The sequence below is a fragment of the Drosophila ananassae genome, chromosome 3L (assembly GCF_017639315.1).
Source record: "Drosophila ananassae strain 14024-0371.13 chromosome 3L, ASM1763931v2, whole genome shotgun sequence".
In the NCBI taxonomy this organism is placed as follows: Eukaryota; Metazoa; Arthropoda; class Insecta; order Diptera; family Drosophilidae; genus Drosophila; species Drosophila ananassae.
The window spans coordinates 9,016,277-9,029,122 of NC_057929.1; the positions used below are offsets into that span (position 1 = coordinate 9,016,277).

The window sequence follows — 12,846 nt, forward strand, 5'->3', positions numbered from 1 at the left end:
AATTAAATATCCGAAACATTTATCATAACTCCAATGGTGGGGCGGGGGGGCGAAAAGGAAAAGGTGTGTAAGTTCGTGTTTTGTGGCTGGCACCCGCAGAAAAGACAAAAAAAAAATGGGGAAAAAATATTGTCAAAATGCAAAGCAGAAGATCATTATTACATTTCACGCTTCCAGCAAAAATAACTAAAAGGGCCAACTGAAAAATAAAAAGAATCAGAAACCGCAGAAAGCAGCGAGTTCCATGGGGCGACTCTACGTCGCGATAGCGTACCAAATTAATGGAAATGGAACCACATTGCGTTGGGTTACGGGCGGAGGTCTGGAGGGCCTGGAGCTGGAGCTAGGGCTTCCATGGCGGCAGGAGTGGCGGGGGGGTGTGGGACAAACGTGCAGCGAGCCCTACAGGTAAGACAGGCCAGAGCGAGACGGGGCGAAAGGTAAGGCCAACAGAAGAAAGAACCAAAGAGTCGTTGTGGGAGAAAGAATAAAACTAACAATGACTTGGACGCAGTCGAAGTCGACGTCTGCGTCGACTGCTAAGCCAACTGCGACGCTGACTGCGGCTCCGAATCCCATTGGAATGATGACGGCGACGTGCAGTTGAATGTTTATGTGTGCAAATACACTGGAAAAAATAGATAGGATTTATTTTAAAATACTAGAATTCTATGAACAGTTTCTTAAAATAAAAAATATTTTAAAACTCTTAAAATCTGACTTATATTTATTATTTAACTATTGTCTTAAAGATTTTCTTCAAGTGCCTGAAGATTTCGGTTTGAGCCCGCTTTTGTGTGTCCCATAGCTTTATTGCGTTCTTTGTCTAGCACTGACTTCGGCTCAGACCCACACACACACACACACACACAAACTCAGAACAGGAAGAGCCCGCACACAGATACACAGCGAGGCCAATTTCCAATCACATCCATGAAATAAGCCAATAGTTGGTTTCTTTTAGTTTCGGCTATTTCTCCTTTCTTCGCTTAGAGTCAGTCTCTCTCTTCCCCCTCCTGCCCTCCGGTTTTCATGGGGCAATTTCCTTTTTAAGCTAACTGCTTTCGACACCAACCGACACTTACCAAAGCTAACTCGGCCAGAACAGAAGCTCTATTACCAAGATTCGGTATCCAAAGGATTAACAGAATAGTGGCAGCACTTTTTTATTCCAAATCTGTATCTGTATCTGCAGTCTGTCGTGTGTGTGTGAGCGAGTGTGTGTGTGTGTTGGTTGACTGGAAGAGGAAACTGGAATTGTTGGAGTTCTGGAAGCAGCGAGACGGAGCACTCTGTCGGTTCGTTATTCTTCGGCTTGTTCTTCTGGCCTTCTTGGTTTTGGGCCTTCCCGATTCCCGACATCTTCTTGGCATTGGCATTGGACATTCGCGGCTGCGTGATATTGGCCGGATCAGTTCAGCGATCAGTCGACGACGAAGGCTTGCAGTGAACGCGACGTGTAGTGCTGAAGTACTCCCAACAATTTCAAGAGCCAACCACCTCGATCGCGCGTCTCCTTTTGGGATTTGAGAACCCGATTCCCCCATATATATATATATATCCATATATATTTATATTCACCGATCGTCGCCAGCGGCAATCAGATACTAGTGCTTCGCGCTCCCACCACATCCATCCACAGCCAACCGAAGAAAAGATGGCCAAAATCGTTCTCATCTGCCTTCTGAGCCTTTTGGCATGCGCTGCAGGTTAGTATCCAAAAAATAACCATAAATTTTGATTAATTATCTTCTAAGGATTGTTTTTCTGTAGATTTATTAGAATTTTATTATTATTTCAAAGAAAGAAATAGAAATATTAAATAGTCCTTTAAGAATTCCTCAAGAATCTTGACTTAAGTTTCTCATAATTTATAGAGAAAAAATTAAAAGGTTTTAAGGAACTTCTTGTCTCTTAATTAAAGCTATTAATTAATTAAAAACCTAAAAATCTTAGCCCTAAAACCCAAATATTATTCAGTTTAATTATGACAAAGAACCACCTCTTAAAGAAAGCTCTTCTAGGAAAATTAAGAACCCAAACAAATTAAGTTTACGGTTCCGTAAATGTCTCACTAATTGCTGGCTTGACTTGGCTCTGGCTCTAGCTCTGGCTCTGTCTCTGGCAATAATAATTCAATCTTGCAGAAAGCCCCATAATTATTTCTGCCATTTAACAAGTAAACACAGAAGACGTTCCATGGAACTGAGTGTAGAGCTCTGAATAATCGAATCAGGAATCTGAAGGAAAGAATAATGCACTCGCATCAGTGTTGGCAGTCATTAAGTCGGGTTCTTGTTATGCTGAGAGCACTCTTCCCATCGAATACCCATTACATTGTCCTGGATTGGCTTTTGGATCCCCCTCTTTGTGATGTTTTTTTTTTTTTTTTTTTTTATCAATTTCCTACTGATTATCCCCGTCGCCATCGTCATTATAATGATGATTTGCCTGCTAACTGGCCGGAGGGATGTTAGGTGCCAACAAATAACTAGAGTTAGTTGCATCCTCTGGCCGAAAGCCTGAGCTTGAGCATCAACATCCACATCTCCGGGTCCGGGCAAACACTAGAATTGACTTTGACTGCATCATTAGAGACGTGCTAGATTCGCGATCTATCGCTGGCCGGAGCGTAATTACCTTTGGAAATTATGGTGCTGGAAGAGCTGCAGGGAACGATTGGGTTTTTTGCTTTGGTGCTGCCCAATTATTGGGTTACCCTATCCACTATCCCCTATCCCAATTCCACAACCTCCTTCCTCCCAGATCCCAATTCACGTTCAAAGTCAGAGTCGGAGTCAGAGTCAGTGTCAAATTAACTGCAATTGGGCCGAGGCTCGTTATCTTCTAGCTAGATGTTGTTAGCCAACGTTTTATTTTTTTATTCTTACCTTGAATCCGATTTAGTTTCAAGTCCAAGTCCAAGATCACTATCAAGCTGGATTCATTTGCTGAGGAAATGAATGCTTGAATTGAATCTGATCCCAAATTGGCCCATTAAAATGAAATTTAAGAGGCCAGAAGAGGTTAGAATTTCTTCTGGCTACAAGAGCTTCTGGGCTATTAGTCTTATTGGATGGCAAATGCCTGATGGCAATCTCAATCTTCAACCAGAATTTATAAAATTCCCAAAAAAAAAAACACAATAATCTGTTCAGTATTCATTCATAAATCTTGGGGTTCTATCATCAGTCTTTTCATCAGCAGTTGACTCGACTTCGTGTGTGTCTGGCATTTAAATCGCCGGAAATAATTTCATATACACCAGCAGGGTATGTACTCATATGAGGATCTCTGTATGAGTGTTTGTCTTCAAACATTGGTACTCTCGGCATGTCTAGGCCCATATTCCATCCAGCCAATATCCATCCACGACAAGTGCCATAAATGGCCAAGTGCGGCCAAGAGGGTTCATTCGTTGAGTCAGTCGGACAATACACAAAGTAACCGGCTCGGCTCGCGGGCTCGGGGTGTTTGTGTTTATCTTTTGAGCCGCCCTTTGTGAGGGCCAAGACAAGGGCTATCCAGACGGACAGACAGACATATATATAGTTTCTGAGAGGGCCAAGATCTTTGTCCCTCGCCTACCTGTTGCCCCGGAGTCACAGTCACTGTCATCTTGCATTGTTCGCCACGACTTGATTCTCTTCTTAGTTTACTTTTATTCTCGGGTCAGCGATTACACAAGAGATGTCGGGAGAGTCGGCTGGTCAGTGCCAGTGCCAGTGCCAGGGCTAATTAATGTCATCAGCACCTTTCCGAAAGTCCCCATCGGATTTTGGGTGTAATTAGCCAACGGCAGAGGTCAGGGACCGCATAAATGCTCCTGGTCATCATCATCATTATTATCATCATTTTCTTTCAGTCATGAATCACTCGTCCAATTTAGGGGGCCATAGTTTTGTTCTTCTTGGCTTATTTTTATGGAGCTCCAGCTTTTTTGGTAATCCTATTTAATGATGTTTGGCTTTTGGCCGAGACAATTACGCATGCGATGTCCGAAGTTGAAACCGTTACCGTTTTGCGATTCCAATTGCGTGTCGAGTTTTTCGTCAAATAGGTTCATTCACCCATTGTTCTAGGCTCTTAGGCTCTACGAAATCATTTTGATTATCCAACTATGTCTTCCCCGAAAATAAACTCAATTTATTATAATTTTTAGGTCAACGCATCACGACAATCCATCTGGATGGAGTTCAGTACTTCATCAGCCGGATGAACCCCTATTCGCCGGAACTGAACTACTTCCTGGCCTACCAGTACTGCCGATCCCTGGGCCTACAGCTGGCCTCGTTCGAGACCAAGGAGAAGGCCGAGTCGATGACCACCTATCTGAAGAATGCCGGTTATGGAAACTATGATTTCTGGACATCCGGCAATCGCCTGGGCACGGGCATGTTCCTATGGATGAGCACCGGTCTGCCGTTCAATGCCACCTTCGATTTCTTCGAGAACTCGGCGGACGCCATTCAGGCCGGTCTTCTTGATCCTGTTGACCACAATAGCAACACTTCACCACAGCGCACTGCCCGCGACAGGTAAGTAGTCCTTGACTAGACTAGGATCCTTTTTCTCTGTGTACTAGACCCATCTACATCCATATCATTTTTGTCTTCAATCTCAAATCTATAGCAGCAGTGGCGCCGAGAAAGGATGCGTTATCCTGAAGCAGCCCACGCTCAAGTGGATGCCCGAGGACTGCTCCGCCGTGAAGGACTTCATCTGTGAGCAGACCCGCTGCTACTACTACAACTATGGCAGCATCCCCGTCTCGTCGGCGCAGGGGTAAGGACACTGTAGACCGCGGAGCCACTCCACCCACATACACAAAATTATCCACTGAAAAAAAAAAAATATAAGACACTCGATTAAATTCAGAAAAAATATATTAAGAGAGAGCACTGAATGAAGGAGGAGCAGGAGGAGGATGAGGAGGATATTAAGAGAATATTAATAATGCAATAAACAAATTATGCTATAATTAAAGTTAATTAATTCGCTATACGAGATGCCCGCCCGTGGCAGATTAAACAAATGTCCTTAATTAAGTAAATTATAATTATATTCAAAACAAAAACAAATCAAGAGATTACGCAAGGATAAAGTGATTAAAAAAAACACACAATATATTTTAGTTTGAAAAAAAAATTGATAAAAATTATAAAAAAATTAAAGACACACACAGACACACAGCACACACACACACACACAGTGAGAGAGAGAGAGAGAGACAGAGGCGAATCCGATTTTGATTTTCCAAAAACAGAATTTGCGAAAAAAGAAATAATGAACAAATAGGTGAGCTAAACCCCAAATCGTAACCAATCTACCATAACTACACACACACACTGGCAGACACACACAGCTGGCGGCTGGCACACGCACTCTCCGGATCGTGTATCCACGAGATTGTGTATCTCCACCGGCCGCTGTATCTGTATCTGCCATGCATATGTACATCTTAAAAGACTAATGCGAACTTCTTACTAACGCCACTTCAAGTTCTCTATAAATTGCGACCAAAATCTAATCAGTCTTGATTGAAAAACAAAAATTGATTCCAAAAAGACATCACATATTTGTAGACGCCAATGGGATGATGAAGAAATTTGAAATTAATGCAATGTTTTAAAGGAAAAGTTTTATCAGAAATTAAATATATTAAATAATATACTCTACTATAATTTCATTTAAAAATTTTGCATTAATTTCTATAATTTTCAAACCCATATGAGCGCCAAAATGTATTTTGTTTGGTGGTTTGGGGCTTAGCTTCCTTAGTTTTTGTCGCTCTTGTTGCTGTCGTTGTTGTTATTGCTGTTTCTGTTGTTGTTGTTGTTGTCATTATGAACTATTATATTTAGTTCAACTAACTAAACTTAGGCTAAGCAACTTTCGCACTAACCATGCCTACGAAACTTCTAAAAGAAATCAAGAAATTTATTCCAAAATGTCCTTTTTTTGTTTTTTTTATTCTGAAATAAAAAACAGACGTCCCATTACATCGACCACGCCCAGGACACCTGCCTCTCTGATGAATCTGCATGCCGCCGCCACCACCACTCCTCTGCCCTTGCTGATGTCCACCAGCGGTGGCTCCTTGTACACCGCCGCTAAGGCCAAGTCCAGGATCTCGGAGGACTCTCAGCAGCAGCCCTCGTTCATCTCCTTTAAGCTGAACCATGACCGCTCGCTGCCTGATACGGATGCCACCGATGTCGATGTGGAGGACCAGGAGACTGATGTGGAGGAGCACGAGGAGCACGACGATCACGATGTGGAAGGCGATGGCGAGGAGGACCAGGAGGAGCATGCCCGTGAGCTGAGTGGGGATAACGAGGGTGATATCAAGGAGCATGTCTTCCCGCTGACCGACAACGAACTGCATCCCGAAATGCACTCCATCGAGGAGGTCCAGCAGCAGCTGCAGCAACAGCACCAGCAGGAACAGGAGCAGGACCAAGAGCAGGAAGCCGCTGCCACGGTTGAGGAGCATGAGAGCGCAGAGCACGACGACCACGAAGAGGCGGAGAGTGAGGCCGACCAGGAGGCGGAGACGGCCAGCGAGTCCCTGACCCTGCCCAGTTCCACGGAGTCGCCAGCTGCTGCTATCGAGGAGCGCATCAAGCAGATCGCCCAGGACTTCCAGAAGATGGCAAGCTCCCAGGAGCTGCAGCCCAAGGAGGAGCTGACGCCCCAGTCCTCGCTGTCCCTGAACGATCTGATACGCACCCTGCGGCCCAACGAGCAGCAGATCATCCCCCAAATCGACTCCGACTACTCCAATGCCATGCGTGTTCTGGGCAAGCCACTGGCGGCCAATAACTAGGGACTACCATCCTCCCAAAACTAGCCTAAGATGTGTGTGCTCGGGTGTATGTGTGTGAGGTCCTTGGAGGTCATCCAACCAGATAGCCGGGTTCCACTGAGGAATGATACATTTTCGCGAGCCGGCCGGACATGTCCGAAAATGTCGCTTCTCTCTGAGGACCCGGAGCCTGGAGCGGCGAAGGACCCCATCGAAATTGACGATCCACTAGCATATCGGAGAGCAGCAGAGAGATTAAAGGAGCTAAGACATTAATCTATATATAAATATATATGTATTGTATGCTTTAATTGTATGACAACCACCAACAACACAACAAAAAATGGAAACTCTTGATTAATAAATGTAATGAGTAATTAAAACTGATTTGATTTTTTAGTTTTATTAGTTTTTTGGGGGAACAATAGAATGGTTTTAAAGACTTCTTAGATAACAGTCTCTTTTGAGAGACTCAGTATATTTTAACATTAAACCCCAGAATTTAAAGATTATCCTGAAGATAGATTTCATAACGGCTCGCCTTGACCATGGCCAATAGCCAGTCATAAACCAGTCTCTGGGGATTTATTTGGCTTAGTTGAAACGAAGATGAAAGCCAATAATCGTAAATTAACTGCTAAGGCTCTAAAAACTGAAAACTGAAGTGGGTGCGCTGGTATTTTATTGCACTAGCTCCACTCCCGGGCCTCCATAGCCTCAAAAAGCCAAAGTCCCAAAGTCCCAAAAGAATAAAGAATTCTTTGGTGGGCTTACATCACGCTCTGCCAGCACAGAGTCCAAGTTGCTAGTTTCACGTTTCGTGCTCATGTCCATGGGTCCGTGCTCCAGGTCCATGTCGGTGTCTGCATTCAAATCTGCAAATCATCTTTCTTAATTTAAAGAGGATTTCAGAGACGCAGACGCATCACATCAAGTTTTATGTGTGTCGGTGTCGTTCAACAATTGGATGAAGATGGAGTTGCGACGGCAACTCTTTTGGCCACAACACATTAACCAGAAGATCCCAGCGGCCTCTGGTTAAGTCCCTTCATCTGCTGCTCCCCCAAAATCCCCCCACCAGTCCCTTCTCTGACCCTAGTCTCCTTTTCAGGCACTCTCCTTACCCCTGGCCACCTGCTGTTCTACACCGTAAATAAAATGATCAGAAACCGGTTTGATTTTATTTTGTTTTATTTTACCAAAATGTTAGAATGAAATACGAACTTCATTTCAACTGTTTTCGATTAAAAATATCACCTTATAATTTATATTGTGATTTATAATTAATTCCCGAATGGAACGGTCTATATACACTTTGAAAATATGTGCCAGTCGAATTCACCCTAAATTCTTTCCAAGAATTGAATTATTTTTAATAAGATATTTTAATTTGCAGCAATATTTATTTTATTTAGAGTAGTATTTGCGTCAGAAGCTCAAATTTGTGTCAACTTTGACCTCATAACTTTGAACTTTAATTGGAAATGATATTTTTTATAAAAAATATATAAATTCTGGAAAGTAAAGTCTGCCAGTGACCTGAACTTTAAACTCAAATTTTTCACAAAAAATATAGGATTAAATTGTACACCTATCCAATTATTCATCCAATCCATAGTAGAGGGAATATTAAATTGATCTTCTATGGCTTCTTAAGGCTAAGTCCTGTTTCTTCCAGTGCACTTTCATCTTCATCCATGGGCTCCACCTTTGCGGAGACGCAGAAGACTGACTTCGTTTGAAGTTCTGTTGACTGATGTTGTTGCTGTTGTGCTGCTGCTGCTGTTGCTGTTGCTGGTGATGTTGCTGTTGCTGCGTTGTTGCTTTTGGTGCTGATGCGGCTGAAAGTGGTTAATGAAAGAAGCACACACAAGAACACACACTCCTTCATACACCCAGATACATGTATACTCAAATATATACATATATACATTTTTTTATATGGTATATGGCAGCAACAACCTTGAAATGTATCGCAGAGTCCAACGAACGAATATAAAAAAGGTTCTTTGGTTCTTTGGCTCTTTGGATCTTAATTTTTTTTGGTTTTTTTCTGCCACCAGAATTCCTCAAGACCAAGAACAGTAAGTAACTGCTAAACGGGTAAGTAACCGCCAATCCGGATGAATCTCTGGGGGAATCGGCAGCTCCAGAAAGCAAAAGTGCTGCATCGGAAGGTTTATTTTTAAAACGGCAACAAAAATGTTTCGAGTTCCCAGCCGGAAGTGCAGGAAGTGTTTTTTGGGCAGAGAAAGTTCCGACTGTTTTGAATTATAAAAGGGATTACAGCCGGAATCCAGAATCATTCCCAGCTTACCAGTTGCTTTGAAAAGCATTCCTTCCCAACCTCATACAAGAAAAATGAAAGTAATCATGGTTATGGCTTTCCTGGCTTCTTTGAGTCTCGCCCTGGCCAGGCCACAAGTGGGACATGGCTCAGTCAATGGACCCAGTGGCGTAAGTATAATTTATTTAACTGCCATTTATTTATTTACTAAAAGGATGCATCATTCATATCCTTTAGCGCTTCCCCATGACCAAGAACTGGGCACTGCCACCTGTTGATCTCCGAAAGCCAATTATTTTCCTGCCAGAAGCCACACCAATTCATGAAGTTCAGGAGTCACGAGCCGTTCATACAAAACACCAAAAGACTGATTAGTTTATTCTTTAAAATTGTTAAATTATTTTTGAATAATGTATTAATATTAAATAGTTAATTTTTTATACACGGAAATAACTATTCAACTTTTATTTGTTGTTTATGTTATGTGTCTGGCACTAAACATTGTGCGAAAATGTTTGTTAAAAAGATGATACACCAGAGTTGGATATATTTGTTAAAATATACACACGTATAAATGAAAAGTTTCTATATTTTAACTCCTTTTAATTGAATTTGCACTATAATGTCAGATATGTAAGTTTAAAGCCAAAACGAATGGGAGACGATTTGTCAAGATTGCCGAAATCATTCAGTTTTGGAGTGCTAATATTATTAAATTTTAGTATTCCTTTGAAAGGACCATTTGTTAAAGGGCTACTTCCGGTTTTTTTAAGGCAAAAACTAATCTATTATTTCAATAATTGAATCATAATCAAAAACAGATAATTTAATATTGTAAACAAGTTGTATGATAATTTTTACACACCAGCCGCTTGATTATAAATATTCAAAGTTGCGTTGAAAATATAAATTATACAGAGACCTAATTTAGATAAAGAAACTAGTTTCTTCAGACACCTAAGGGTATTCCCCGTTAGACCCTTCTTAATTTTCCACTTGAAGAACACCTGAGCTTCCTCATTTTTCGAGTGCTACTGTTTGCCATCAAATATATATTCATTTCCATTTTATTCTGACATTAATATTCCTATATTTTGTTAAACAATCGACTCAATCTGTGATATAATAATCAAACAAGTTTTAAGTCAGAGATTAATTGAATTTGCATAATGTTGCCAATCCAAGGTGGTCTATAAAATGTTGTCAGGTTTTCTTCAGAGATTGATTTTTAGTTCATCGCTCGAGAAAGGTACACTTTTCCCGAACATGCAACTCAGAGTTCATTCAAGATATCTCCAGATCAGTTACTCCGATTAAGTAATATTTAAATCACTTTCTTAAACAACGAGTTTTTGATTTTATCCAGTTTATCCAGTACCCCCCAAAAGTGATACATTATCAGAAAAGTGAAATAATGAGAACCTATGTGACGCAAATCCATACAATGATAACAATTAATTAATTCGTAATTAGAATTCGAATTCGAATAAACAAGATCTATTTTCTTATTTTTGACATATATTCGGATCAGTTGATTATAATTAAAAAAGAAACTAGTTTTAATACCTAATTTGTTCAGTGTTCGTTCGCTAATTTTTAGTGAAATCTTACATATCGCTAATGAACTGAGACGAGTTCCCAAACCAGATAGAACACGGCTATCGAAAACAGTTATAGCTTCTATAATTAAATCGTTTAGATTTCTGTATAATTCTGAATCTCTGGATTTATGGATTTTATTGGGCTGGGTTGGGGGCGAGGTTGCCCAGTTTAATAGCTGGCCACTAAATGGTATATAAGCACCGTCAGCAGTTCGAACCCAAACATTTGTGCCGATTAGTTGAGCGCGTAAGGTTAGTTCTCGGTAGATAGTCCATAGTCGGAATTGAACACCGGTGATTTAAGATCTGAAACCTGTACATATAATAGAATACTCAAGTGTCAGTGCATTTGTCTGACGATGATAAGCATCTCGTGCAATCAACTATATTTGTAATTATTACAAGGCATAGATCTATCTACAGTTTTTCCCCCTGAACTGATTGTTAGATCTTCGCATTAATCCCGGGAAACCAGTTAAATCCGCACAGCCATTAATTAGAGGCTACTCTCTTCCGCAGATCAGCATGAAACTCCTTTTGGTTCTCCCATTCCTGGTGGCTGCCGTCTCGGCGCAGTTCGGAAACGGTGGTAGATTTGGCGGTGGATTTGGAGGTGGTCTTGGTGGTGGACTTGGAGGTGGTCTCGGTGGTGGTCTCGGTGGTGGTCTCGGAGGCCTCCAAAATGGGCTCGCCAATGCGGCGGGAGCTGTTCAAGGAGCTGTTGGCCGCATTGCCAGTGTTGTTCCTCCTGTTCCCTTGCTGAACAATGTCCAGAGCTTCGGTGACTTCGTGGTATGTAACCTCTTTCTCTAAAAAAATAGAAGGTTTTTAGTCATGAATGTCCTTTTAGGCTCAAACCGGCAAGACCTATGCTTCCGCCGCTGAGCAACAGCTGCGTGAGACTGCCTTCAGTGCCAGTAAGAGCTTGGTGGATGCCGGAAACGCGGCCTTCGCGTCCGGAGCCTCAACATTCAAGTTGGCTGTGAATGCCTTCTCCGATCTGACCCACTCTGAATTCCTGTCCCAGCTGACTGGTCGCAAGAGGTCTTCGCAGGGAGAGTAAGTGTCTAAACTATTGATAATTTGAATTCTAATTTAACCTTTTAAACTTGATAAATAGTGCCCAAGCTGCCGCCAGCAAACAGCCCCCAAGCGTTCCTGCTGGTGCAGTTCCCGAATCGTTCGATTGGCGTCAACACGGTGCCGTCACTCCTGTTAAGAATCAAGGAACCTGCGGATCCTGCTGGGCTTTTGCCACCACCGGAACTATTGAGGGACACATTGCCCGTGCCACTGGCAACCTGCCTGTTCTGTCCGAACAAAATCTGGTCGACTGCGGACCTCAGGAGTTTGCTCTGGTTGGCTGCGACGGTGGCTACCAGGGATATGCCATGGCTTTCATTCATGAAAACCAGAAGGGTGTGTCGAACTCTGAAAGCTATGCCTATCTCGATAAGCAGGACACTTGCAAGTACAATCCCAGCACTTCTGCAGCCCAGATCAAGGGATGGGCTGAAATTCCTGTTGGAGATGAGGAGCTTCTGAAGAAGGTGGTGGGCACTTTGGGCCCAGTAGCTTGCTCGTTGTACGGAACTGAGACTCTGCTGAATTACGACAGCGGCATTTACTCCGACGAACAGTGTAATGGCGAGGATCCAAACCATTCCGTCTTAGTCGTGGGATACGGATCTGAGAATGGTCAGGATTACTGGATCGTCAAGAACTCGTGGTCAGCTGCCTGGGGAGAGGATGGATACTTCCGGCTTGTCCGTGGCAAGAACTTCTGCAACATTGCTGCAGAGTGTGCCTACCCAGTGGTTTAAGTTAAAAGATCTTTTGTGAATAAATAAACCTCAATCTATGGTAATCAAAAACCTCTCTGAAAAACATTTTAATTATCTTTTTCGAAACATGGAATGTGTTTAAATTTTAAACTTTAAAAAAATTTAATAGGATTGTTGTTGATGGTTGAATTTTAATTGGTTTTAGGTATATTCTATAACTTAAATCTGATTTTGAACTCTTTCTGAAAGATAACAGCAAGCTTTTGTGCTGGATCATAGCACATTTTCAAGCGTGATTTTAAAAAGCCGGTTAATTTATATTTGATGGGCAGCACTGGTCACCGTGCGTCCAGAGATGGAGAAACA

At 42.1% G+C, this 12,846-nt stretch overlaps 3 protein-coding genes across 7 annotated transcripts; all 3 read left to right on the forward strand.

Annotated features, from left to right (window-relative positions):
* The first annotated feature begins 1,353 nt into the window (after positions 1 to 1,353).
* LOC6495973 (retrotransposon-like protein 1) lies at positions 1,354 to 7,195 on the forward strand. Of its 4 annotated transcripts, none has more exons than XM_014908081.3 (4): positions 1,378 to 1,709; positions 4,163 to 4,538; positions 4,636 to 4,785; positions 5,992 to 7,195. In XM_014908081.3, the coding sequence occupies exons 1-4, from the start codon at positions 1,658 to 1,660 to the stop codon at positions 6,827 to 6,829; spliced, it is 1,416 nt and encodes a 471-aa protein (XP_014763567.1). In that variant the 5' UTR covers positions 1,378 to 1,657; the 3' UTR covers positions 6,830 to 7,195. The 4 variants fall into 4 exon arrangements, with proteins under 4 accessions (XP_044571406.1, XP_014763567.1, XP_001959955.2 ...); XM_001959919.4 differs by having other exon boundaries at positions 1,379 to 1,709; positions 4,633 to 4,785; XM_044715471.1 differs by lacking the exon at positions 5,992 to 7,195 and having other exon boundaries at positions 1,354 to 1,709; positions 4,636 to 5,180.
* A 1,385-nt stretch (positions 7,196 to 8,580) lies between these two features.
* Positions 8,581 to 9,685, forward strand: LOC6495974. The gene is made up of 2 exons (XM_001959921.4): positions 8,581 to 9,265; positions 9,333 to 9,685. The coding sequence occupies exons 1-2, from the start codon at positions 9,170 to 9,172 to the stop codon at positions 9,468 to 9,470; spliced, it is 234 nt and encodes a 77-aa protein (XP_001959957.2). The 5' UTR covers positions 8,581 to 9,169; the 3' UTR covers positions 9,471 to 9,685.
* A 1,211-nt stretch (positions 9,686 to 10,896) lies between these two features.
* On the forward strand, positions 10,897 to 12,570 carry LOC6495975 (procathepsin L). Of its 2 annotated transcripts, none has more exons than XM_014908083.3 (4): positions 10,897 to 10,948; positions 11,216 to 11,488; positions 11,547 to 11,755; positions 11,817 to 12,570. In XM_014908083.3, the coding sequence occupies exons 2-4, from the start codon at positions 11,222 to 11,224 to the stop codon at positions 12,517 to 12,519; spliced, it is 1,179 nt and encodes a 392-aa protein (XP_014763569.1). In that variant the 5' UTR covers positions 10,897 to 10,948; positions 11,216 to 11,221; the 3' UTR covers positions 12,520 to 12,570. The 2 variants fall into 2 exon arrangements, with proteins under 2 accessions (XP_014763569.1, XP_001959958.1); XM_001959922.4 differs by lacking the exon at positions 10,897 to 10,948 and adding an exon at positions 11,067 to 11,087.
* The last annotated feature ends 276 nt before the right edge of the window (positions 12,571 to 12,846 follow it).

Bases quoted from the DNA above. Each gene is read 5' to 3' on its own strand.
- LOC6495973 (XM_001959919.4), top strand. From the start codon at position 1,658: ATGGCCAAAATCGTTCTCATCTGCCTTCTGAGCCTTTTGGCATGCGCT. The intron at 1,710-4,162 runs GTTAGTATCCAA...TATAATTTTTAG, and splicing joins CCTTTTGGCATGCGCTGCAG to GTCAACGCATCACGACAATC. The intron at 4,539-4,632 runs GTAAGTAGTCCT...TCAAATCTATAG, and splicing joins CAGCGCACTGCCCGCGACAG to CAGCAGTGGCGCCGAGAAAG.
- LOC6495974 (XM_001959921.4), top strand. From the start codon at position 9,170: ATGAAAGTAATCATGGTTATGGCTTTCCTGGCTTCTTTGAGTCTCGCC. The intron at 9,266-9,332 runs GTAAGTATAATT...CATATCCTTTAG, and splicing joins CAGTCAATGGACCCAGTGGC to CGCTTCCCCATGACCAAGAA.
- LOC6495975 (XM_014908083.3), top strand. From the start codon at position 11,222: ATGAAACTCCTTTTGGTTCTCCCATTCCTGGTGGCTGCCGTCTCGGCG. The intron at 11,489-11,546 runs GTATGTAACCTC...ATGTCCTTTTAG, and splicing joins AGAGCTTCGGTGACTTCGTG to GCTCAAACCGGCAAGACCTA. The intron at 11,756-11,816 runs GTAAGTGTCTAA...CTTGATAAATAG, and splicing joins AAGAGGTCTTCGCAGGGAGA to TGCCCAAGCTGCCGCCAGCA.